At 42.7% G+C, this 24,779-nt stretch overlaps 1 protein-coding gene across 3 annotated transcripts in view; it reads right to left on the bottom strand.

The window, feature by feature from the left end:
- The window catches only part of LOC139579428 (interferon-induced very large GTPase 1-like), a 116,155-nt gene that overhangs the window by 62,818 nt on the left and 28,558 nt on the right, over nt 1–24,779 (bottom strand). For all 3 annotated transcript variants that reach the window (XM_071408090.1, XM_071408092.1, XM_071408091.1), the window contains 5 exons: nt 22,200–22,472; nt 20,959–21,228; nt 14,757–15,026; nt 3,965–4,234; nt 3,471–3,740 (listed from right to left, as the gene is read on the bottom strand). In XM_071408090.1, coding sequence (XP_071264191.1) covers nt 3,471–3,740; nt 3,965–4,234; nt 14,757–15,026; nt 20,959–21,228; nt 22,200–22,472 — 1,353 coding nt within the window. The remainder of the gene's footprint in view (nt 1–3,470; nt 3,741–3,964; nt 4,235–14,756; nt 15,027–20,958; nt 21,229–22,199; nt 22,473–24,779) is intronic.

Genomic DNA, 24,779 nt, shown 5'->3' with positions numbered 1-24,779 from the left:
GCACATGCCCGCTTGGAGTTTGCCTGAAGGACTCTCAGACCATGAGAAACGATAATCTCTGGTCTGATGAAACAAAGACTCTGATCGAATGCCAAGCGTCACGTCTGGAGGAAACCTGGCACCATCCCAACGGTGAAGCATGGTGGTGGCTGCATCATAATGTGGAGATGTTTTTCAGCGGCAGAGACTGCCAGACTAGTCAGGATCAAGAGAAAGATGAATGAAGCAAAGTACAGAGAGATCCTTGATGAAAACCTTCTCCAGAGTGCTCAGGACCTCAGACTGGGGCGAACGTTCACCTTCCAACAGGACAATGACCCTAAAGACACAGCCAAGACAACGTAGGAGTGGCTTTGGGAGAAGTCTCTGAATTTCCTTCAGTGGCCCAGCGAAAGCCCGGACTTGAACATCTCTGGAGAGACCTGAAAATAGCTGTGCAGCGACGCTCCCCATCCAACCTGTCAGTGCTTGAGAGGATCTGCAGAGAACAATGGGAGAAACTCCCCAAATACAGGTGTGCCAAGCTTGAAGTGTCAAACCCAAGGAGAATAGAGGCTGTAATCACTGCCAAAGGTGCTTTAACAAAGTACTGAGTAATGGGTCTGAATACTTATGTAAATGTCATATCAATTGTTGTCATTTTACATTTGCAAAAATGTCTAAAAACCTGTTTTTGCTTTGTCATTACGGAGTATTGTGTGTAGATTGATGAGATTTTTATTTTTATTTTTTACATTTAATCTATTTTAGAATAAGGAAAAAGTCAAGGGGTCTAAATACTTTCCGAATGCACTGTATATACAGTACCAGTCAAATGTTTGGACACACCTACTCATTCAAGGGTTTTTCTTTATTTCTACTATTTTCTACATTGTAGAATAATAGTGAAGACATCAAAACTATGAAATAACACATATGGAACCATGTATGAACTAAAAAAGCTTTAAACAATTTGAGATTATTTGAGATTCTTCAAAGTTGCCACCGATTGCCTACATGTGTTTATACTGTATATGTTTGTATATAATATATTTATATATAAATTAAATAATTAAATATTGTAATATGAGATATGTATGTAAAACATTTACATTTGACATTTTTGTCAGTTAGAAGATTGTTTTATCCAGAGCGACTTAAAGTAAGTGCATTCATCTTAAAACTTCTTGGAACTATAGGGGGTGCTGTTCCGCATTAGCATATTTTGGTCTCCAAATTAAACTGCCTCGTGCTAAATTCTTGATCGTACAATATGCATATTATTGTTATTATTGGATAGAAAACACTTTCTAGTTTCTATAGCCGTTGGAATTTTGTCTCTGAGTGGTACAGAACTATATCTACAGCACTTTTCATGACAGGGGTCAGATTTCAGAAATTTTTACCCCTGATCTGGAGTCTGTTTTTAAGGCGACAGTGAATGCTATGAAGAAACCGACACTGCCTACGTCTTCCTCTGGGTGTCTGTACGTCATCACGTTTTGAATGGAGTCGATTGCACAATCACAGCCACCATAAAAGAACAAAACGTGGAGGTACCTCCCTTTCTCGTCGCGCGCCTGAAGCGTGAAGGACATCGGACTTGCCTCATTCCAAATCGTTGTTTAACCAGTAATATTTCTCTGGTCATGTTTTTACTCGTTATAGTTGTTAAAAACATCATAATGTAGTTAATTTGAACCGTTTTATAGCAAGTTATATCCGTTTAGTGCGATTCTGAGGAATTTCTTTGTCGTGCACTTTGAAGCTTTGGGAACGTTTCGGGGTCTCGGTCGTTGTTAGTGGACATTTCGAAGGACAGAGGACATCTATCGACCAAAAGAAGATTAGAACATAGAAAGGATACATTGCCCAAGAATCTGATGGAAGAACAGCTCAAAGTAAGCAATATTTAATATGATAAATCGTTGTTCTGTCGAAATATTTTAAACGCATATTTCGCCATTTTGTTTGTTATCGCGTCACTTGGCGAACCCTGTATTGAAAAGTAAGGATAATTTTAAAAATGTAAGTCAGCGGTTGCATTAAGAACTAATTTGTCTTTCGATTCCTGTCAACCCTGTATTTTTTAGTCAAGTATATGATTAGCTTTCGATTAAACTAGATCACTCTGAAAGCTGACGTCCCTCATTTTGAGGCTTGAGTTGTGACTATTTCCATTGTATAACCACGGTTTTGTATGGCTAAATATGCACATTTTCGAACAAACTGTATATGTATGTTGTAAAATGATGTTACAGGAGTGTCATCGGAAGAATTCTGAGAAGGTTAGTGAAAAAATTAATATATTTTGGCGATGATTACGTTATAGTTCTCTTTGACTTGAATCGATGCTCTACTAACGTTTGCACATGTGGTATGCTAACTTATCGATTTATTGTGTTTTCGCTGAAAAACGCTTAGAAAATCTGAAATATAGTCTGAAATCACAAGAACTGTGTCTTTCCATTGCTATGCTTTGTCTATTTTTATGAAATGTTTTATGATGAGTAAATTGGTCATACACGTTGCTCTATCTAGTAATTATAGTCGATTTGTGATGGTCGGTGCAATTGTAAACTGTGATTTCTACCTGAAATATGCACTTTTTTCTAACAACACCTATCCTATACCATAAATATGTTATCAGACTGTCATCTGATGAGTTTTTTTCTTGGTTTGTGGCTATCAATATCTTAGTTTAGCCGAATTGGTGATAGCTAGTGGTGGAGAGAAAAAATGGTGGACAAACAAAGATGGTGTATTTTGCTAACGTGGTTAACTAATAGATTTACATATTGTGTCTTCCCTGTAAAACATTTTAAAAAACAGAAATGATGGGTTTATTCACAAGATCTGTATCTTTCATCTGGTGTCTTGGACTTGTGATTTAATGATATTTAGATGCTACTATCTACTTGTGAAGCTATGCTAGCTATGCTAATCAGTGTGGGGGGGGGGGGGTGGGGGGTGATCCCGGACCCGGGGTAGAGGCTTGTTAGAGGTTAAGATAGCTAGGTGAGACAACCACATACCCCAGTCAAATATAGAGGATATGAACAGTCCAGTCCAGCTAAAGAATAGATATACATTTTCATACACATCTTAAATATATTAATACAAAATCTGAGACTCGTAATATTTTACACACACATCAAGGTAACCATTCCCAATCATTTCTTAACTCTTCCAATCCTCTTCACAGTAACACATTTTTTACACTGTATTTTGGAAAGTTAAAGCAAGTACAGACAGATCAGCTCCTTGATATAATGACTATATAAGGCAAACATGCACGCAGACATAAAATATCACATTTGGTGCTGAAAATTGTTTCAGCACCATACTGCATGATGAGATCTGGGGAATTCACAATGATATATTTCTCATCAGGGAAGATACAGTACCTTTACATCCAATGCTAAAACATCCATTAGGATTAGTTCATAGTCAAACATCAGAGATAATACTTATGTAGGGTACTAACTTACCTGTGGTGAGGGTTGTTGACAAAAATTCACTTCTCTTTCCATGTTCCAGCACAGTGCAGACAGTGACAGAGTACTGAGTACCACGTTGCAGGTCAGAGAGAGTGATGCTGGGTGAAGATGTGGTAGTGATGTGTGGTTCTGTCCCTGGACAGTGGTAGGAGATCTGGTAATGATGTTGGGTTTGTTCCAATCCTGGTGGCTGGTTCCAGCTAATAGTAGCTGATGTGGTGTCCACAGAGTCAACTGTCAGCTGGTCTGGAGCAGGAAGTACTAGGGGAAATATATATTATTATCAGGACTACAGTTATATTAATATATTATGGGAGAAAAATAGAATAGTAGTTGAAAAATAAAAAAAACGGCCATGCAATTCACAATTATATATTTCTCATCAGGGAAGATACAGTACCTTTACATCCAATGCTGAAACATCCATTAGGATTAGTTCATAGTCAAACATCAGAGATAATACTTATCGTAGGGTAAATCCTTACCTGTGGTGAGGGTTGTTGACTCCAGTTGACTTTTCTTTCCATTCTCCAGCACAGTGCAGACAGTGACAGAGTACTGAGTACCACATTGCAGGTCAGAGAGAGTGATGCTGTGTGAAGATGTGGTAGTGATGTGTGGTTCTGTCCCTGGACACTGGTAGGAGATCTGGTAATGATGTTGGGTTTGTTCCAATCCTGGTGGCTGGCTCCAGCTAACAGCAGCTGATGTGGTCTCCACTGAGTCAACAGTCAGCTGGTCTGGAGCAGGAAGTACTAAGAGAAAATACATTATTGTCAGGGTTACAGTTTAACTCCAGAAATATAATACAGAAGGAAAAAGTTGAATAGTAGTTGAAAAATTAGAAAAGGCTGCTTGCAATTCCTTTTGATATGGGAAGAAATAAGTTAAAAGCAGACGTCACAACAGGAGTAGTATTTGTAATGTAACAAATATGATGTGATTCCGCTATATTCATTTAGCAACATCCCTTTGCCGCCTTTCAGTTGTTTCCACCAAGCCAAAAGTTTGGACACACCTACTCATTCAAGGGTTTTTCTTTATTTCTACAATTTTATACATTGTATAATAATTGTGAAGACATCAAAACTATGGAATAACACATATGGAATAATGTATGAACCTAAAAAGGTTTTAACAAATCAAAAAATATTTTATATTTCAGATTCTTCAAAGTTGGCACACTTTGCCTTGATGACATGGAATGATAGGTACTGTACAGCGCTTTGCAAAAGTATTCATCCCCTTTGGCGTTTTTCCTATTTTGTTCCATTACAACCTGTTACGGATACAGGTATCCTGTTTGTGTGTATTCTGTGTTTCTTTTCTCTCCTTCTCCCCTCACAGGTGACAATCATCATTCCCCAATCAGTCATCAATCAGAAGACACACCTCCTGTTTCAATTACCCTATCACATCCCCTTTCCCTTGGTTTAAAAACCCTGTCAGTTGTTTTCTCAGGAGCTCAATCTCTCTGTCATGCAATCTCTCTGTAGATCTCTTGTTTGGTTTATCAACTACATGTCACTTTGTCCGTTACCCTGTGAGTATTGTTTTTGTTATGGTGTTTTACTGTTTGATGGTGGGAAAAGGGGGTACCAAGACAAGTTGCCCATGGGCGTACACTACCCGTAGGAATACTTTGTCTAAAAACACTAGTTAGAACTGGGTGGATCACCCACTGTATTTTTGGTTAGCTGTATTGAAGTAGGCTAGTCTAGCTTAGGGGTGTTTTGGGATATTTGTTTCTTTCCTTAGGTCCAGCTCAGCCCCTTTTCCTGCCCCCCTGAAACTTTGAGCATCCCACGGAGCACCATTAAATCCATTATTTAAAAAATGGAAAGAATAGTGCACCACAACAAGCCTGCCAAGAGAGGGCCGCCCACCAAAACTCACGGACCAGGCAAGGAGGGCATTAATCAGAGGCAACAAAGAAACCAAAGATAACCCTGAAGGAGCTGCAAAGCTCCACAGCAGAAATTGGAGTATCTGTCCATACGACCACTTTAAGCCATGCACTCCACAGAGCTGGGCTTTACGGAAGCGTGGCCAGAAAAAAAGCCATTGCTTAAAGAAAAAAAAAGTAAACACGTTTGGTGTTCGCCAAAAGACATGTGGGAGACTCCCCAAACACATGGAAGGTACTCTGGTCAGATGAGACTAAAATAGTGTTTTCCTTGATGGCCCAAAAGCAACATGTCTGGCACAAACCCATCACCCCGAGAACACCATCCCCTGATGTTTTTCATCAGCAGGGACTGAAAAGGTTAAAATTGAAGGAATGATGGATGGTGCTAAATACAGGGAAATTCTTGAGGGAAACCAGTTTCAGTCTTCCAGAGATTTGAGACTGGGACGGAGGTTCACCTTCCAGCAGAACAATGACCATAAGCATACTGCTAAAGCAACACACGAGTGGTTTAAGGGGAAACATTTAAATGTCTTGGAATGGCTTAGTCAAAGCCCAGACCTCAATCCAATTGAGAATCTGTGGGATGACTTAACTTCTCTGATCACGGATCCCGGATACGGGTTTGAATTCGACAACATTCGGTGATCGCCACAAATAGTCATATTAAACATTCCTGAAAATACAAGTGTCTCACATGCTTCAAAAGCCTAGAATCTTGCTAATCCAACTGCATGGTCAGATTTTTAAAAGGATTTATTGCGAAAATCACATCGTATTCTTATCTGAGCACAGAGCCCCATACCAAACTACTTTTTCAAACAGCACAGGCGTAACAAAATCACAGATTGCATTGAAATAAATCGTTTACCTTTGAAGATCTTGCTCTGTTTGCAATCCCAAGGCTCATTGTTACACAATGAATGGTCTTTTGTTCGGTTAAATCCATTTTTATAGCCTAACTGGAAACTTTTTGTGAACGCTTATCTCGTTGAATTTCGTGTCATTCAATTTGACGAAACATCCGACGTAAATACAAAGACTAAACCTGACTTTATCCAGTCATGTTTGGTTTCCTTGCAATCAACTGTTTGTTTGTAACACAACAAAACTTGATGGGTCATTTCGCGGGACGTATTGACCCGAAAATAAACGATTGGAAGACAAGTAACGACCTCATTGTGCACCAATTATATGACCGCTGTTTCGTTGATTGACTATTTTAACCCAATGACCACTGATCGTCTTAATCTAGCTGGGTAGATAGCCAATGAGCAGAGGAAAACGGCAATATCTAATGGTTCTTTGTTGGAAGACCAACCCATATAGTGAACTCCGGCGTAACGAAGGTCTTTCGCCATTGCATTTTCATACTGGAAGGAGCCAAGCTTATTACGCACAGCAGTATTTTGGTAACTTGCAGTTTATTTATCCAACATCATGGTGAATAAGTCAGGGAAAGCTAAATCTAAGACTAGATATACGAATGTAGACAAAATTATAGAGGAAATTGATTGTGAAAGTGAGACATATCTGCTTTTGGAAGAGGACTCCATTAGCGACCATAGCTATGATTCTGAAACGAAGGCATATTTTTTTTTGAATGGAGAGGACATTGTTTTGGACTGGTAAGTTCTTCTCATGCTAATGCCGTTGTTTGAAATTAATAATATAAAATATTATTTGTGATTTGTTTTTACATTTTATTTGCAATATATAAAAATGTAATGAAATGTGTAAAGTACACATTGGCTATACTTCCTCCAGCGGCATGCTTCCTCAGTCTACATATTATGGATTAGAGGGAGCATGGTCGAGATGCGTGTGTCTGCCGCCAACGTGTCCATCCCCCTCTGAAGCTGGTTCATCCAGCTGGACCCCTGCTGTCTCTGGCTCCACACCTCCCGGGCCATCTAGAGGTAAACTGTTCATATTTACTCGAGGGCTATATAAATTGATTTGATAGAGGACTGAGGGTCTTCCAAATATTGAAAGTGTGTAAATAGTTACCCATGTTTTGTAAATGTATATTTATTTTTTTCAATATTTCTTTCCCCCATTTTTTGGGGGGGAGTGTGTTAGAATACCATTTTTGGTATTTTGTATATAGTTATTTGTTTCAAAATGTATACCTTCACCAATTTGGCCACTTGGGTACATTTGGGCTACTTGTGTGGGACACCTGGGTGACTTCATGATAAATGTCATATAGCACACTGATTTTGGAAGTTATCATTCTGAAACTTTGCACAAGTACTGTTGCCCTCTTATGTTTTTCACTGAAATTGTCCCCATATTCATATCTGAATGTTTGTTTTATCTTGTTCATTTTTAAAGATGATACAACAATTAAAAATTAAAAACGTATGTTTTTTTTCATTGTATTATCTAAACCAGATCTATTGTGTTATATTCTCCTACATTCAATTCACATTTACACAAACTTCAGTGTGTTCTTTCAAATGGTACCAAGAATATGCATATCCTTGCTCTTGAGCTAGAGGCAGTTAGATTTGGGTATGTCTTCAGGTGGAAATTGAAAGAAGGGGGGGACAGTTGTAAGAGGATTTATTAAAGATTGCTGTACACCAGCAGAACCCATCCAACTTGAAGGGGCTGGAGCAGTTTTTCCTTGAAGAATGGGCAAAAATCCCAGTGGCTAGATGTACCAAGCTTATAGAGACATACCCCAAGAGACTTGCAGCTGTACTTGCTGCAAAATGTGGCTCTACAAAGTATTGACTTCGGGGGGTGAATAATGCACGCTCAAGTTCTTTTTTTTTTTTTTTGTCTTGTCTTATTTCTTGTTTGTTCCACCCCAAAAAATATTTTGCGTCTTCAAGGTGGTAGGCATATTGTGTAAATCAAATGATACAAACCCCCCCAAAAAATCTATTTTAGTTCCAGGTTGTAAGGCAACAAAATAGGAAAAATGCCAAGGGGGTTAATACTTTCGCAAGCCACTGTATATACATGGTACTGTCAGAGCTAGAAACACAATTTCGCTACACCTGCAATAACATGTGCTAAACATGTGTATGTGACCAATATAATTGTATTTTATTTGATATACATAAATTACAGTATGTGCATTTGGGAAGTGTTCAGACCCCTTCACTTTTTCTAAATTTTGTGACATAGCGTTATGTAAAAATGTATTTTCTTTGTCATCAATCTACACACAATACCACATAATGACAAAGCAAAAACAGGTTTTTAGTTTCTCCCACTCTTCGCCACAGATCCTCTCAAGCGCTGTCAGGTTGGATGGGGAGCGTCGCTGCACAGCTATAATCGATTGGGTTCAAGTCCTGGCTCTGGCTTGTCCACTCAGGTTTAGACAGGTTTGTGCCTTCCCAAATCATGTACAATCAATTGAATGTATCACAGGTGGACTCCAATCAAGGATGATCAGTGAAAACAGAATGCACCTGAGCTCAATTTTGAGTTTCATAGCAAAGGGCATGAATACTTATTCAAATAAGGTTTGTTTTTTATTTGTAAAATAATTAGCAATCATTTCTATAAGCCTGTTTTCACTTTCTCTTTATGTGGTATTGTTTGTAGATTGATGGGAAACAACTATTTTATCAATTTTAAAATAAGGCTGTAACATAACAAATTGTGGGAAAAGTCAAGGGGTATGAATACTTTTGAATGCACTGTATATATATTAAAATATGAATTTCATACAGTGGACTCCATGAAGTGGACATTCATTGTTTTAGGAAAGTATCCTACAAATACACATTTCAAATCCAGAGTGCTGGAGTACAGAGCCAAAGCAACAACAACACATTTTCAATGTCCAAATACTTTTGGACCTCACTGTATAAACTCAGCAAAAAAAGAAACAGCCCTTTTTCAGGACCCTGTCTTTCAAAGATAATTCGTAAAAATCCAAATAACTTCACATATCTTCATTGTAAAGGGTTTAAACACTGTTTCCCATGCTTGTTCAATCAACCATAAACAATTAATGAACATGCACCTGTGGAACGATTGTTAAGACACTAACAGCTTACAGACGGTAGGCAATTAAGGTCACAGTTATGAAAACTTAGGACACGAAAAAGGCCTTTCTACTGACTATGAAAAACACCAAGAGAAAGATGCCCAGGGTCCCTGCTCATCTGTGTGAACGTGCCTTAGGCATGCTGCAAGGAGGCATGAGGACTGCAGATGTGGCCAGGGGAATAAATTGCAATGTCCGTACTGTGAGACGCCTAAGACAGCGCTACAGGGAGACAGGATGGACAGTTGATCGTCCTCGCAGTGGCAGACCACGTGTAACAACACCTGCACAGGATCGGTACATCCGAACATCGCACCTGCGGGACAGGTACAGGATGGTAACAACTGTCCGAGTTACACCAGGAACGCACAATCCCTCCATCAGTGCTCAGACTGTCCACAATAGGCTGAGAAAGGTCTACAAGCCATCAATCCAGCCTGTTGTAAGGCAGGTCCTCACTAGACATCACCGGCAACAGTGTTGCCTATGGGCACAAACCCACCGTCGCTGGACCAGACAGGACTGGCAAAAAGTGCTCTTCACTGACGAGTCGCGGTTTTGTCTCACCAGGGGTGATGGTCGGAGTCGCGTTTATCGTCGAAGGAATGAGCGTTACACCGAGGCCTGTACTCTGGCGCGGGATCAATTTGGAGGTGGAAGGTCCGTCATGGTCTGGGGCGGTGTGTCACAGCATCATCGGACTGAGCTTGTTGTCATTGCAAGCAATCTCAATACTGTGCGTTACAGAGAAGACATCCTCTTCCCTCATGTGGTACCCTTCCTGCAGACTCATCCTGACATGACAATGCCACCAGTCATACTGCTCGTTCTGTGTGTGATTTCCTGCAAGACAGGAATGTTAGTGTTCTGCCATGGCCAGCGAAAAGCCCGGATCTCAATCCCATTGAGCATGTCTGGGATCTGTTGGATCGGAGGGTGAGGGCAAGGGCCATTCCCCCCAGAAATGTCCGGGAACTTGCAGGTGCCTTGGTGGAAGAGTGGGGTAACACCTCACAGCAAGAACTGGCAAATCTGGTGCAGTCCATGAGGAGGAGATGCACTGCAGTACTTAATGCATCTGGTGGCCACACTAGATACTGACTGTTACTTTGATTTTGACCCCCCCTTTGTTCAGGGACACATTATTCAATTTCTGTTAGTCACATGTCTGTGGAACTTGTTCAGTTTATGTCTCAGTTGTTGAATATTGTTATGTTCATACAAATATTTACACATGTTAAGTTTGCTGAAAATAAACGCAGTTGACAGTGAGAGGACGTTTATTTACAGGAAATAACCTGTACCTTTACATCCCATGCTGACTAGGGCTGTCCCGAGTTTGTTGACTGTTTGGTTGATAGACTGTTGGTCGACCAAGATTTCTTTAGTCGAGCAGTAGCAACCCCCCCCAAAAAAATCATATATAATATCATGATGTACAAGACACCTGTCTGATTTGCGCCTGTCTGAGTGGACTGATCCATTGTGGAGGCCGTGGGGATGGCACAGCCCATCACTCTAAGACATGTGCTACTGAAATTGTATATGGTTATATTACATAGGAACAATGGTGCAACACACAAATCATATTTTTTTTTATAACAGATGCCCGTGTTGGGTAGCGGGTGCTGTCCGCGGTTCTGAAACACATCAGTGCGCTGTTGAATTGGTACCTTTTCCTAGACCATGTTGCTATGTGCATATTAGCAAAGTTAACCAGCATATTGTCCCGTGTGGCTCAGTTGGTAGAGCATGGCGCTTGCAACGCCAGGGTTGTGGGTTCATTCCCCACGGGGGGACCAGGATGAATATGTATGAACTTTCCAATTTGTAAGTCGCTCTGGATAAGAGCGTCAGCTAAATGACTTAAATGTTGTAAATGTAAATATTGGTGTGACACAAATGTGGTGGAGGCAGCAGCAGAGTTAGGAGATGAGAAAACAGCACTTGCCTTAATTGTCTAAAAAAAAGTGAAGAGAGAGGAAACACCAACTTAATTAGGTCTATAATCAGTAGCCTAACTGTTAAATGTGCCTAGCTTTATAAATCATCCATATACTGTATATCTACAGAAATAAGACAGATCCTGCTTTTGTTGCCTGATTCGAGTGTTTGTTTAATAGCCTACTGATTCGTGAGGACCAAGCCAATATACAAATATAGATTAGTCAAGTTGTTTTACCTGAACATAACCTAAAGACTTATTAGCCTACACTGTTGTTTATGCTTACTTTGTTGTCATGGAGGAGTGACTGGGCTCATTGTTTTGTCATTATCATTAGCAGGGTTAGTATAGCAGCTTTGTGTAGCAACCATCTAGCTGTAGGCCTAAGAGCACATCCTGTTTAGTCTTATTAGAGTACATTACTGAGGCCTATATTTCAATACTTATGTAAGCTACAGTACTGTATCAATAAATCATTCATTTGTTCATGTCATCACACAGCATACGGGTCATTCGTGATCTGAAATTCAATCAATAATTTGTTTTAAAATAAAATAACAAAGCGACCTTGATTAATTATCGTAAAAAATAAATAAACCGTTTAAATTTGGAAATTGCATTCACAAATGAATGTGACTGGTTTTAGTCTTTTCTGTAAAAAAGGCTTTAAAAAAAATGTTACAACAGACTCTCTGGTACACTTATAATTTATTTAGTGTTGTTTACATTGTTCCAAACGATCAGAGAAATTATATTGCAATCTAACAGCACCTGTTTGGCACACATAATATGCCCACAGCGCTTGCTCCTTACCTCGTTTTTCTTGATTTCCAGTATTTAACATTTATTCCACACATCTGACTTCCCCTTTACCTCCTGAGCAAGCAATATTCCCCCATTTAGAGTTTATTTGTCACGTCCTCTGAAACCATTTTGCTGTCAACTGTGTTACGGTGTTCAGGGTTTGTTATAACCAATTTATTGATGTGATTATGATATGCTATAGGTCAGGCTCTATTGGTCACGTGCATGCAGTGCATACATGTGTCACGTAAAGAGAGCCAGGGTTGAGGGAATAGGGAATGTTTTTCTTAAGCAAATGAAGGATTTCGGTAACATAATTTTTCAGTCAGAAATGGATGTAATTATGTTGCAGCGTCAGCAACAAGGACAGCGAGATAAACACTGCTGATGTTCTGTGGTGGTCGCTGCAGCCAGGAGGAGAGAGAGACAATGGGTGCTAGTCACACAGTCACTCAATGTAATTTATTTTATCACAGCAAGTCTGAGCCCGGCCTGGCACAATCAAATCAATTGCGTTCAGACTGCCTCCAGTCCTTTGTGTGTCTTCATTATTTCATCAAACAGTGCGCTTAAAGCTTCAGAAATGCTCACTGCATATATGTGACTGACCGGCTCAAATCAGTCTTATGTAGCAAAATTTGAAATTGTGTTTTTTACATTGGATAAAGGTAGAGACTCAAAATGGTATATCATACACTACAGTTGAGGAACAATGGGAAAGTAATTTTACTTTGATAGTTGATAAACTTGTAAACTCACTTTTGAGAAAATGGCCTTTGAATGTTTTGGTACTACTACTGGAGAGCCCTTCTTTGTCTACGCCCATTCAGAATCGTTCACACCCTCTTAAGCTTTAGCCCCACCCATCTCTTTAAGGGTTGATCCAAGCGTTCTGTACTAACAACAGCAGCCAAGTATCCAAGCTAACTTGCTGGCTACTTCCAGACACAAATGAGTGAACAGCTCACTGAACATTACTCGCCCTAGCAGAGCTGGTTAGGCTGTCCGGAGTGTTGGTGACTGCAACTGTGCTGTCAGATGTCCGTTAGTAAATTTGGAGTGTTTCGATCTCGGAGGGTTCAGAGCGCACACTGGACTCTCAGGCCGATGAGTAGGGTTGATCCGAATGTTCTGACCTCACAACGGCAGTCAAGCACCCTAGCTAACTGGCTAACATTTACGAGCTTGCTAGCTACTTCCAGACACATAATGAGAGAATGCTCCACTCTGACCATTTTACTCGCCCTAGCAGAGCTGGTTAGGCTGTTTTCATGTTATCCAGAACACTGGTGACTGTAACTGTGCTGCTGGCAACAATTTAATAAGCTTTTTTGCCAACCTTTACTGACACAGGCCATATTCAACGGGCGTTGAGTGTTCGTAAATTACTCTGCGCTCTGGCACACTCAGACGTGAGTCTTTTAATAAGACATGTAGCTAGCTAGGTAAACAATAAACCATAATCCCAACTCATAATCCCAGCTCAATGTCGTTACTACCCTGCATGAACCTCATAATCCCAACTCAATGTCGTTACTACCCTGCATGAACCAACCAGGTTCAATGTTAGATAGCTAACATTAGGCTATAACTAGTGGCTCTGAGATACAAATCATACACATAACGTTAGCTAGCGAGCCAGCCAGTTAACGTTAGCTAACTAGCTAACAGTACACTTTAACTTGAAATGAAAGCACTTTCTGTCAAAATTAGAAATGTGTAATATCTGAAAATGTAGCTAGCTTGACTATTTTACCCGTATACATCATGGATGGATGCGTCTCCTGTCGGATGCCATGGTTGCCCTTTAGTTTGAAGATGTAAACCCTTTAGTTTGAAGATGTAATCCAGAGTTTTCTCCATCTACTTAGCTATCATATTCAAATTCCACTGATTTCAAAACTCGGTCCTCCAGAAAGTGGAAAGCATACACGTAAAGTTACATAGCTAACAGTACACTTTAACTTGACATTAGGTTTATGCAGTTTTACTACACATTTTTTTTAAAGCTGTGTTAGACATAATTACCTAGACATACTGACCAGTTCAAATAGACAGAAGCATGCTATATGGCAGACCAATCCAAACTCATCTCTCGGCATGTCCAGCCCACTCATTAACTCAGCCAATCAAGGCTAGCAGGAAGGTTGCTGACTTTTTCTCTGGCTAAATCAACTAGGCTCGTATTCGTATTTACAGAAGGCATACAAGTTTGTTATTAAGGTAGATGAAAGTTCACATGTTTGAGAAGGCATTTTTGCCAAAAAACATTTTTTATTTTATTTTTAAGTTTACGATCAAACGGCTCTCCTGTGAAGTAGTACCCACGACATACACCTAGTTTCCTGAAACGGGTCACATATTGGATTTGATTAAAACACGTAATTGTCTAAATATGGAAAAATACATTTTTGAAATGTTCAACCAATCGATTGGTCGAAAGAACAGACGACTCTTGGTCGACCAAGATTATTTTTATTTGGGGACAGCCCTAATTGCTGACACTTCCATTATGATAAGTTCATTCACATTAGTCATGTTGATAACAAGTCAAATTTGAATTCATTTGACACGAAATAATACTTAAGTAGGGTAACGACTTACTTGTGGTGAAGGTTGTTGACACCAGTTGACTTTGCTTTTCATTTTCCAGCACAGTGCAAAGAGTGACAGAGTACTGAGTGCCACATTGCAGGTCAGAGAGAGTGATGCTGTGTGAAGATGTGGTAGTGATGTGTGGTTCTGTCCCTGGACAGTGGTAGGAGATCTGGTAATGATGTTGGGTTTGGTCCAATCCTGGTGGCTGGTTCCAGCTAACAGCAGCTGATGTGGTGTCCACTGAGTCAACAGTCAGCTGGTCTGGAGCTGGGATAACTAGTGGAAACACATGATTGTCAGGGCTATAGTTTAACTCCAGAAATACTGCATGTTACAGGAGGAAAAGTTGAATAGTAGTTAGAAATAAGATAAAAACAGAAGTCACACAACAGAAGTTTGATTTGTAATGTAACAAGAAATTAGCAAGAGGGTGCTGCACCCAGGGCCAGATTAAGGGAGGGGCTTACTGGTGCTGGTGCTCCTTTTCCCAGTTCTCTGTGGGGCCCATGAGGAAGGCACCTCCCAAAAAATAGAAACTTTCGAGTCGCTTCGAGGACAATTTGAGCATTTCCTAACCTTAACCTATTTATCCTAACCTGCTATGTTAATTCTCTTAACTTGCCACATGAATTATCCTAACCTGCTACTTAATCACTTATGCTAGTCTAAACCGGCAGATCTGCCCTGAGAACTGTCTTCGTTTCTACTAATGTGATACAGCTGGTGTAACGTGGTTACAAAAACCTTGCTAGCTAGCCTACATATTGAAAATGGTGGGGAAAAGTGAGAGTGGCCTGAGTTGGTCCCAAATACTAAATTTACAGAAAATAAAACAATAGCAGGAGCAATAACTGCAATGAAAATTACCCCAACAGACTGGTTATTTTTCTGCGCAACATAAAGACACAAAGTCCACACCAAGGGAAACAGTCCGACTATGCCGTCAACAGCAACACCAGCAGCATCAGGTACAGGCCCTGTAACGACTTCTGCCGAAGTTGGTCCCTCTCCTTGTTCGGGTGGCGTTCGGCAGTCGACGTCACCGGCTTTCTAGTCACCACCGATCCATTTTTCATTTTCGTTTTGTTTTGTCTTTATCATACACACCTGGTTTCCATTCCATTTATTATGTTCCTTATTTAACCCTCTGGCTTCCCTCTCTGTTTTGTGCGTTATTGTTTGTCATGTGGGTTCGTGTTTTTTGTGCTCTGGATTATTGTGTTTTTCCTTGTTGGAACATTACTTATATTTTGAATACATTTCGGACTATTACTCATATCTGTGTCCTGCGCCTGACTCACCATTTATGGAGTCAGCAGGTACAGCCAGCCCTCCTCTCCCAATTGAGGAGCGTGTTCAGCAGCACGTGACCATGTTACAGAGTCTCGATACAGCCATGGATCGCGTGCTGCAAACCATGGACCGATGGGAGAGAGGGGGTTTTCCGGTTAACCCATTAGCACCTCCCCAGCTCCCACAACAACCGACCCAGATGTCCACACCTCCTTCATCAGGATCCAGTGGGATCCGGCTCTCGCTCCCGGGAGCGTATGATGGAACGGCTGCCGGGTGCCAGGGGTTCCTACTCCAGCTGGAACTCTACCTGGCAGCTGTTCAGCTGGCCCCTTTGGGACGAGAGAGAGTGAGCGCCCTCATCTCTTGTCTGACTGGAAAAGCACTGGTCTGGGCCAACGCCATCTGGGGAAGAGAAGGCCCGACGTTGGACAACTAGGAAGAGTTCACCCGCTGCTTCCGGGCGGTTTTCGATCATCCACCTGAAGGGAGAGCGGCGGGGGAACGCTTGTTCCATTTAAGACAGAGGATGAGGAGCGCTCAAGAGTTCGCTCTGGACTTTAGAACTCTGGCCGCCGGCGCGGGATGGAATGAGCGGGCCCTGATCGACCACTACAGGTGTAGTTTACGAGAGGACGTTCGTAGGGAGCTAGCCTGCAGGGACACCACCCTTAACCTGGACCAGCTGGTGGACCTATCCATCCGGCTGGATAACCTGTTGGCCTCCCGCGGACGTCCAGATCGGGGTCCGTCAGTTCCATCCCCCAGCACCTCTGATCCTACCCCGATGGAGCTGGGAGGTGCTGCTATGAGGGGGACCGGAGGGGGTACCGTTCCCTGCACCACCTGTGGCCGCAGAGGACACGATGCTGGGGAGGTTCCCCAGGGAGTCGAGGTGGTAGGCGGAGCACTGGTGGATCATCTCAGGTGAGTAGGCACACACCTCACCCAGAGCTCCCTGTTGCACACATGTGGTTGTATATAGCATTTCCTGAGTTTCCCAGCATTCCCAGCATAAGGCGCTAGTAGATTCAGGCGCAGCTGGGAAATTTATTGACCGTACCTTTGCACTTAGTTTAGGGATCCCTATTGTTCCTGTTGATGTTCCCTTCCCTGTACATGCCTTAGATAGTCGTCCTTTGGGGTCAGGGCTAATCAGGGAGGTCACAGCTCCACTCCATATGATAACGCAGGAGAGTCATGAGGAGAGAATTAGTCTCTTTCTGATCGACTCTCCTGCGTTTCCTGTTGTGTTGGGCCTTCCCTGGTTGGCCTCTCATGATCCCACTATTTCGTGGCAACAGAGGGCTCTCAAGGGATGTTTCCTTAGGTGCCACTACGGTGGAGAGTCCAAACCAGGTCTCCACCATGCACATTCCCCCCGAATATGCCAATTTGGCACTCGCCTTCTGTAAAAAGAAGGCGACTCAATTACCACCCCATCGACAGGGGGATTGTGCGATAAATCTCCTGGTAGACGCTGCACTTCCCAGGAGTCACGTGTATCCTCTGTCACAGGAGGAGACGGCGACTATGGAAACATATGTCACAGAATCTCTGGGACAGGGATACATTCGGCCTTCCATTTCACCTGTCTCCTCAAGTTTCTTTTTTGTGAAGAAGAAGGATGGAGGTTTGCGCCCGTGTATTGACTATCGAGGTTTGAATCAGATCACGGTAAAATACAGTTACCCACTACCTCTCATAGCCAGTATGACAGAGTCATTGCACGGGGTGCGCTTCTTCACAAAATTGGACCTCAGGAGCTCTTACAACCTGGTACGTATCAAGGCGGGGATGAGTGGAAGACGGCATTTAGCACCACATCTGGGCACTATGAGTATCTCGTCATGCCGTACGGGTTAATGAATGCTCCATCAGTCTTCCAATCCTTTGTAGAGGAGATTTTCAGGGACCTGCACGGTTAGGGTGTAGTGGTGTATATAGATGACATTCTAATATACTCCGCTACACGTGCTGAGCATGTGTCTCTGGTGCGCAAGGTGCTTGGTCGACTGTTGGAGCATGACCTGTACGTCAAGGCTGAGAAATGTCTGTTCTTCCAACAGTCCATCTCCTTCCTAGGGTACCGCTTTTCCGCGTCAGGGATGGACATGGAGAATGACCGCATTTCAGCCATGCGTAATTGGCCGACTCCAACCACGGTAAAGGAGGTGCAGCGGTTCTTAGGGTTTGCCAACTACTACCGGAGGGTTATCCGGGGTTTCGGTCAGGTAGCGGCTCCCATTACCTCCTTGCTAAAGGGGGGACCGGTGCGACTGCAGTGGTCAGCTGAGGCAGACAGGGCTTTTAGTCAACTGAAGGCTCTGTTTACCTCGGCTCCCGTGCTGGCTCATCCTGATCCCTCCTTAGCGTTCATAGTTGAGGTGGATGCGTCCAAGGCTGGGATAGGGGCTGTGCTGTCGCAGCGCTCTGGTACGCCACTAATGCTCCGCCCCTGCGCTTTCTTTTCGAAGAGGCTCAGCCCGGCGGAGCGAAACTATGATGTGGGGGACCGGGAGCTGTTGGCTGTTGTCAGGGCTCTGAAGGAGTGGAGACATTGGCTTAAGGGGGCTAAGCACCCTTTCCTCATTTGGACTGACCACCGCAATCTGGAGTACGTTCGGGCAGCTAGGAGACTGAACCCTCGCCAGGCGAGGTGGGCCATGTTTTTCACCCGCTTTGTTTTCACTCTATCCTACAGACCAGGTTCCCAGAACGTTAAGGCAGACGCACTGTCTCTGATGTATGACACGGAGGAGCTGTCCGCGGATCCCACTCCCATAATTCCAGCTTCTTGCCTGGTGGCACCGGTGGTATGGGAGGTGGACGCGGACATCGAGTGGGCGTCACGTGCAGAGCCCACTCCCCCACAGTGTCCAGTTGGGCGTCTGTACGTTCCGTTTGATGTCCGCGATCGTTTGATCTGTTGGGCCCACACGTCACCCTCCTCTGGTCATCCTGGCATCGGTCGGACAGTGCGCTGTCTTGCTGGGAAGTACTGGTGGCCCACTTTAGCTAAGGACGTGAGGGTTTATGTTTCCTCCTGCTCGGTGTGCGCATAGTGCAGGGCACCTAGACACCTGCCCAGAGGGAAATTACAGCCCCTTCCCGTTCCACAACGACTGTGGTCACACCTATCGGTGGATTTCGTGACGGATCTTCCCCCGTCACGGGGTAATACCACGATCCTGGTCGTTGTGGATCGGTTTTCTAAGTCCTGCCGTCTCCTTCCTCGCTCTACAGACTGCGAGGCCCACTTCACCCAAAGTATTCCGGCACTACGGGGTGCCTAAAGATATAGTTTCTGATCGGGGTCCCCAATTCACATCTAAAGTCTGGAGGGCGTTTATGGAACGTCTGGGGCTCTCGGTCAGCTTCACCTCAGGTTTTCACCCCGAGAGTAACGGGCAGTTGGAGAGAGTCAACCAGGATGTGGGTAGGTTTCTACGGTCCTATTGCCAGGACCGGCCGGGGGAGTGGGCGGTTTTCATCCCCTGGGCGGAGATGGTCCAAAACTCCCTCCGCCACTCTTCCACTAACCTATCCCCTTTCCAGTGTGTGCTAGGTTACCAGCCGGTCCTGGCACCGTGGCATCAGAGCCAGATCGAGGCTCCTGCGATGGATGAATGGTTTCGGCACTTGGAGGCGACATGGAACGCTGCTCATGTGCGTCTACAACGGGCCATCACTGCGGTGCCGACCGCCACCGCAGTGAGGCCGGGTCTTGCTCCCGACCGAAACATACCCCTTCGCCTGCCCTGCCGGAAGCTGGGTCCGCGGTTTGTGGGGCCATTTAAAGTCCTGAGGAGATTGAACGAGGTTTGTTATAGGTTACAACTTCCCCCTGATTACCGTATTAACCCCTCGTTCAATGTGTCTGTCCTCAGGCCAGTGGTGGCTGGTCCGCTCCAGCAGTCTGAGGTGCGGGAGGTTCCTCCGCCCCCTCTGGACATCGAGGGGGCCCCGGCGTATACTGTGCGAGCCATTATGGACTCAAGACGTCGGGCGAGAGGCCTTCAGTACCTCGTGGAGTTGGAGGGGTATGGTCCGGAAGAGAGATGCTGGGTGCCGGTGGAGGATATCCTGGATCCGTCATTACTGCAGGAATTTCACCGCCTCCATCCGGATCGCCCTGCGCCTCGTCCTCCGGGTCATCCCCGAGGCCGGTGTCGGCGCGCAAGGGGGAAGGTACTGTCACGACTTCTGCCGAAGTTGGTCCCGCTCCTTGTTCGGGCAGCGTTCGGCAGTCGACGTCACCGGCTTTCTAGTCACCACCGATCCATGTTTCATTTTCGTTTTGTTTTTATCATACACACCTGGTTTCCATTCCATTTATTATGTTCCTTATTTAACCCTCTGGCTTCCCTCTCTGTTTTGTGCGTTATTGTTTGTCATGTGGGTTTGTGTTTTTTGTGCTCTGGATTATTGTGTTTTTCCTTGTTGGAACATTACTTATATTTTGAGTAAATTTCGGACTATTACTCATATCTGTGTGCTGCACCTGACTCCGCATTGTTCCATTCACCAACACCCTCACAGGCCCTAACAAAGCCCTGGGGCCTATGATTTCTTAATCCGGCCCTGGCTGGATTCTAAATTGCTGTCACCATGCCAAAAAATATATAAATATACATGAAAAGAATGTTGTGATTCGAAGTTAAAGCAAGCAGAGTCAAATCAACTCATTGACATAATGACTCAAAGCAATGGAAGCAAGCATGAATTCAGATATTGTTTATTGACTTCAGCAACAAACTGCATGATGAGATCTGGGGAATTCACCATCATATATTTCTCATCAAGTCAGATACTGCACATTAATATCCCATGCTGACACATCCATTATGTTAGTTCATTTCTATTAGTCATTTTGATAACTACTCAAAGTTACATTTGAAGGGTACTTCCTTACCTGTGATGAGGGCATTAGACATCAGTGGACTTTGCTTTCCATTTTCCAGCACAGTGCAGACAGTGACAGAGTACTGAGTACCACCTTGCAGGTCAGAGAGAGTGATGCTGGGTGAAGACGTGGTAGTGATGTGTGGTTCTGTCCCTGGACAGTGGTAGGAGATCTGGTAATGATGTTGGGTTTGGTCGAATCCTGGTGGCTGGCTCCAGCTAACAGCAGCTGATGTGGTGTCCACTGAGTCAACAGTCAGCTGGTCTGGAGCAGGAAGTACTAAGAGAAAATACATTATTGTTAAGAGCCATTTCGATAACTAGTCAACTTCTGTCTGTAGCGTCCAAACAGTTTGGGCATGTACATGTTGTTTGTTTGTTTCTACGACTACCACAAGCTTCACAAGAATTGTCTGAAGGTAACCCGGTACCGGTAAAACATTTATTCATAGAAGTATGGAAGTAGTTTGATGGGGTTTTTGTAACAATTTTTTGTTCTTCACTGACTTACCTAGTTAAATAAAGGTTTAAAAAAAAGTCAACGGAGTCATGAACTCTACCAAGTAAGAGGACATTTTTACAAAAGAAATGGTTGCCTGGTTGCTAGGAGGCTGAAACTTCCCTGCAAATGGATCTTCCAGCAAGACAATGACCCCAAGCACACATCAAAATCAAAATGGTAATTGACCACAAATTAACATTTTGCAATAGCCATCTCTTTATCCAGACTTGAACCCCATTGAAAACCTGTCGTTAGAATTGTAGAGGGCAGTCCATAATCACAGAATGAATGATGTCAAGGACCTGGAAAAATGTTATATGGAGGAATAGTCTAAGATCCCTCGCAATGTGTTCTTCTATCTCATTAAACATTATAGAAAAAGGCTGAGTGCTGTTATCCTCGCAAGGAGAGGGTGCACAAAGTATTGAAAACAGGCATGCCGATAATTTTAGCACTTATCCTTTAAAAAATCGAATAGTTGTAAAACAATCTGAACAATTGCATGAAATCATTTAATTTCCCAATTTTATGAGCATAAAATATAGCTTTTATTTATAGTGTTTTTTGATCAGCTTTATCAAGGGTGCCACATGTTGGAGGCGAATGTATTTCTCATCAGGGAAAATACTGTACCTTTTACATACCATTTTGACACATCCATTATGATTAGTTCATTTACATTAGAGTCATTTTGATAACTGGTAAAAGTTAGACACCAAACCTAATAATTTACTAGAGTACTTCCTTACTTGTTGTGGTGAGGGTTATTAAGACAAGTTGACTTTGCTCCCCATTATCCAGCACAGTGCAGACAGTGACTGAGTATTCAGTAGCACCTTGCAGGTCAGAGAGAGTGATGCTGTGTGAAGATGTGGTAATGATGTGTGGTTCTGTCCCTGGACAGCGGTAGGAGATCTGGTAATGATGTTGGGTTTGGTCCAATCCTGGTGGCTGGCTCCAGCTCACAGTAGCTGATGTGGTGTCCACTGAGTCAACAGTCAGCTGGTCTGGAGCAGGAAGTACTAAGAGAAAATACATTATTGTCAGGGTTACAGTTTAACTCCAGAAATATAATACAGGAGGAAAAGGTTGAATAGTAGTTGAAAAATTAGAAAAGGCCGGCTTGCAATTCCTATTGATATGGGAAGAAAAAAGTAAAAAACACGTCACAACAGGAGTAGTATTTGTAATGTAACAAATATTAAGTTTTTCCGTTAAATTAATTTAGCAACATCACTTTGCCGCCGTTCAATTGTTTCCACCAAGCCACAAAATATATCAATAAATGTTTTGGGGGTTATAAATACTCCACAATAATAAGCGCTTTACACTGTACTTTGGATAAAGTTAAAGCAAGCAGAGGCAGTTCAAATCCTTTAAATAATGTAATGCAGGCGGTCTCAAACTTTTTGGGCCCGGACCACATTTTGATTTCAAAAAATTATTGCGACCCCAACTATAAAAAAATATATATGTAATTAACAGCCAATGTTAACTTTTTTATTTGGGGCTATGGCAGTCAATTGCAAAACATTCTAACAGTATTTCTGATTGTCTTCTCAACTCACCATCACATACTTGTAATGTGGGGCTATGACAGTCAACTGCAAATGAGTCTGACATAATGTCTCTTATCTCACCACCACTAATGAGATGGGTGTGCTTGATGCATGTCGCGTTGGAGCTTCTCAAAGTCAGGGGGCGTGGTCGACAGTGTGCACCTCATCTCTGCTGTAACATCCAACCTGGATCGATATTTGGTTTTAATGCAGATGAGAGCGCTGAATCCAGCTTCACACAGATATGAGCTGGCGAAGGGTACCATGAGTTTTAATGCTCGGAGGGAGACGGCAGCATATTCCGTTTGAGTCAAGAACCAAAATTCCTCCGTAGTGACCCGTGAATGCGTTGTCTGCAGCATTCGGTCACACGACAGCTCGATCAACTGTTCGATTTCACTTACCGGCATGTCAACTGAGACAGGATCACAGTCCAACGGATTTCTCTTCAATAAGAAATCTTTCCTCTTAATCCACTGATTCAGTCACTCATCTGTAGAATGTTTCTGTAATTCCCTGCATGCTTGCGTTCAATTCGTTCAGTTTCCCAAATATGTCTGTTACATTACAAGGATACACATTTTCATTACAATGAAAGGCAACCAACAGTTCCTCACTGAATTAGAAAAATCTTTCCAATATGCCCCGTCGATAACCATCAAGCCTTGGTGTGAAATAGAAATCGCCATGCTCTGATCCCATATCTCCACATCGTTTTGTGAATAGGCGTGCAGGCAGTGGATGTGGTTTGATGATGTAGTTTACAATGGAAGTTATCTGCTGCAGTATGGCTCGAAGTTCTGCACTCAGCTCTTTTGCCGCCAGTTTCTCTTGATGTATCATACAATGCGTCCATATGGAGCAGAGTGCAGAGACCTGCCCGCTGTCCCGCCATAGATGGAGCCCCATCTGTGCAAAAGCCCACCATTTGATCCCATGGTTAATTTTTTTCAGCAATATAGCCACGCAGCATACATAACATCCCATGTACTGTTTCATGCTTGGGAATCGTGAGACAGAACAATATGTCCTCGTGAATAGCATCCCCCCATATGTAGCGAACAAAAGTCAAAACTAACGTCCATTTGGACAGCATAAACTGGGGAGTTTTTGAGTCGTTCAGTCAGTTTCCTAATGATTGCTAGGTATAGCAAATAAATTATTTGTTTCACAATGTTATCTGACAAAGGTATTGATGTGAGTTTCTGTGCCTCTGCCTCCCCTCCCCATACAGTGTGTTTTCACCATATCAATTGCGGCGGGTAATATCAAAGTCTGCAGTAGTGTGTGGTGTCATAGCTTAGTGGGCCTAGCCATTCACCGTGGCAATGATTCAAGTGCAACAGTCAAGTGCGGCCTTTTCCCACAAAGGGCCCTCTCTGGTTGAATTTAATTTTTTAGATTTTAATCATTTTAATTTAGATTTTTAAGCTTAACCACATTACAATGCTTGAGATAAAAAAAAAAACGGCATAATAAAATATTTATTTATATATATATATATATATATATATATACAGTACCAGTCAAAAGCTTGAAAAAACCTACTCATTCAAAGGATTTTCTATATTTGTACTATTTTCTACATTGTAGAATAATACTGAAGATATCAAAACTATGAAATAACACATATGGAATCATGTAGTAACCAGTGTAAAACAAATCAAATTATATTTGAGATTCTTCAAAGTAGCCACCCTTTGCCTTGATGATAGCTTTACACACTCTTGGCATTCTCTCAATTAGCTTCATGAGTTAGTCACCTGGAAT

The sequence above is a fragment of the Salvelinus alpinus genome, chromosome 6 (assembly GCF_045679555.1).
Source record: "Salvelinus alpinus chromosome 6, SLU_Salpinus.1, whole genome shotgun sequence".
Taxonomy (NCBI): Eukaryota; Metazoa; Chordata; class Actinopteri; order Salmoniformes; family Salmonidae; genus Salvelinus; species Salvelinus alpinus.
Note: the sequence above shows the minus strand (reverse complement) of the source record. Positions and strands in the feature narration are given on the sequence as shown.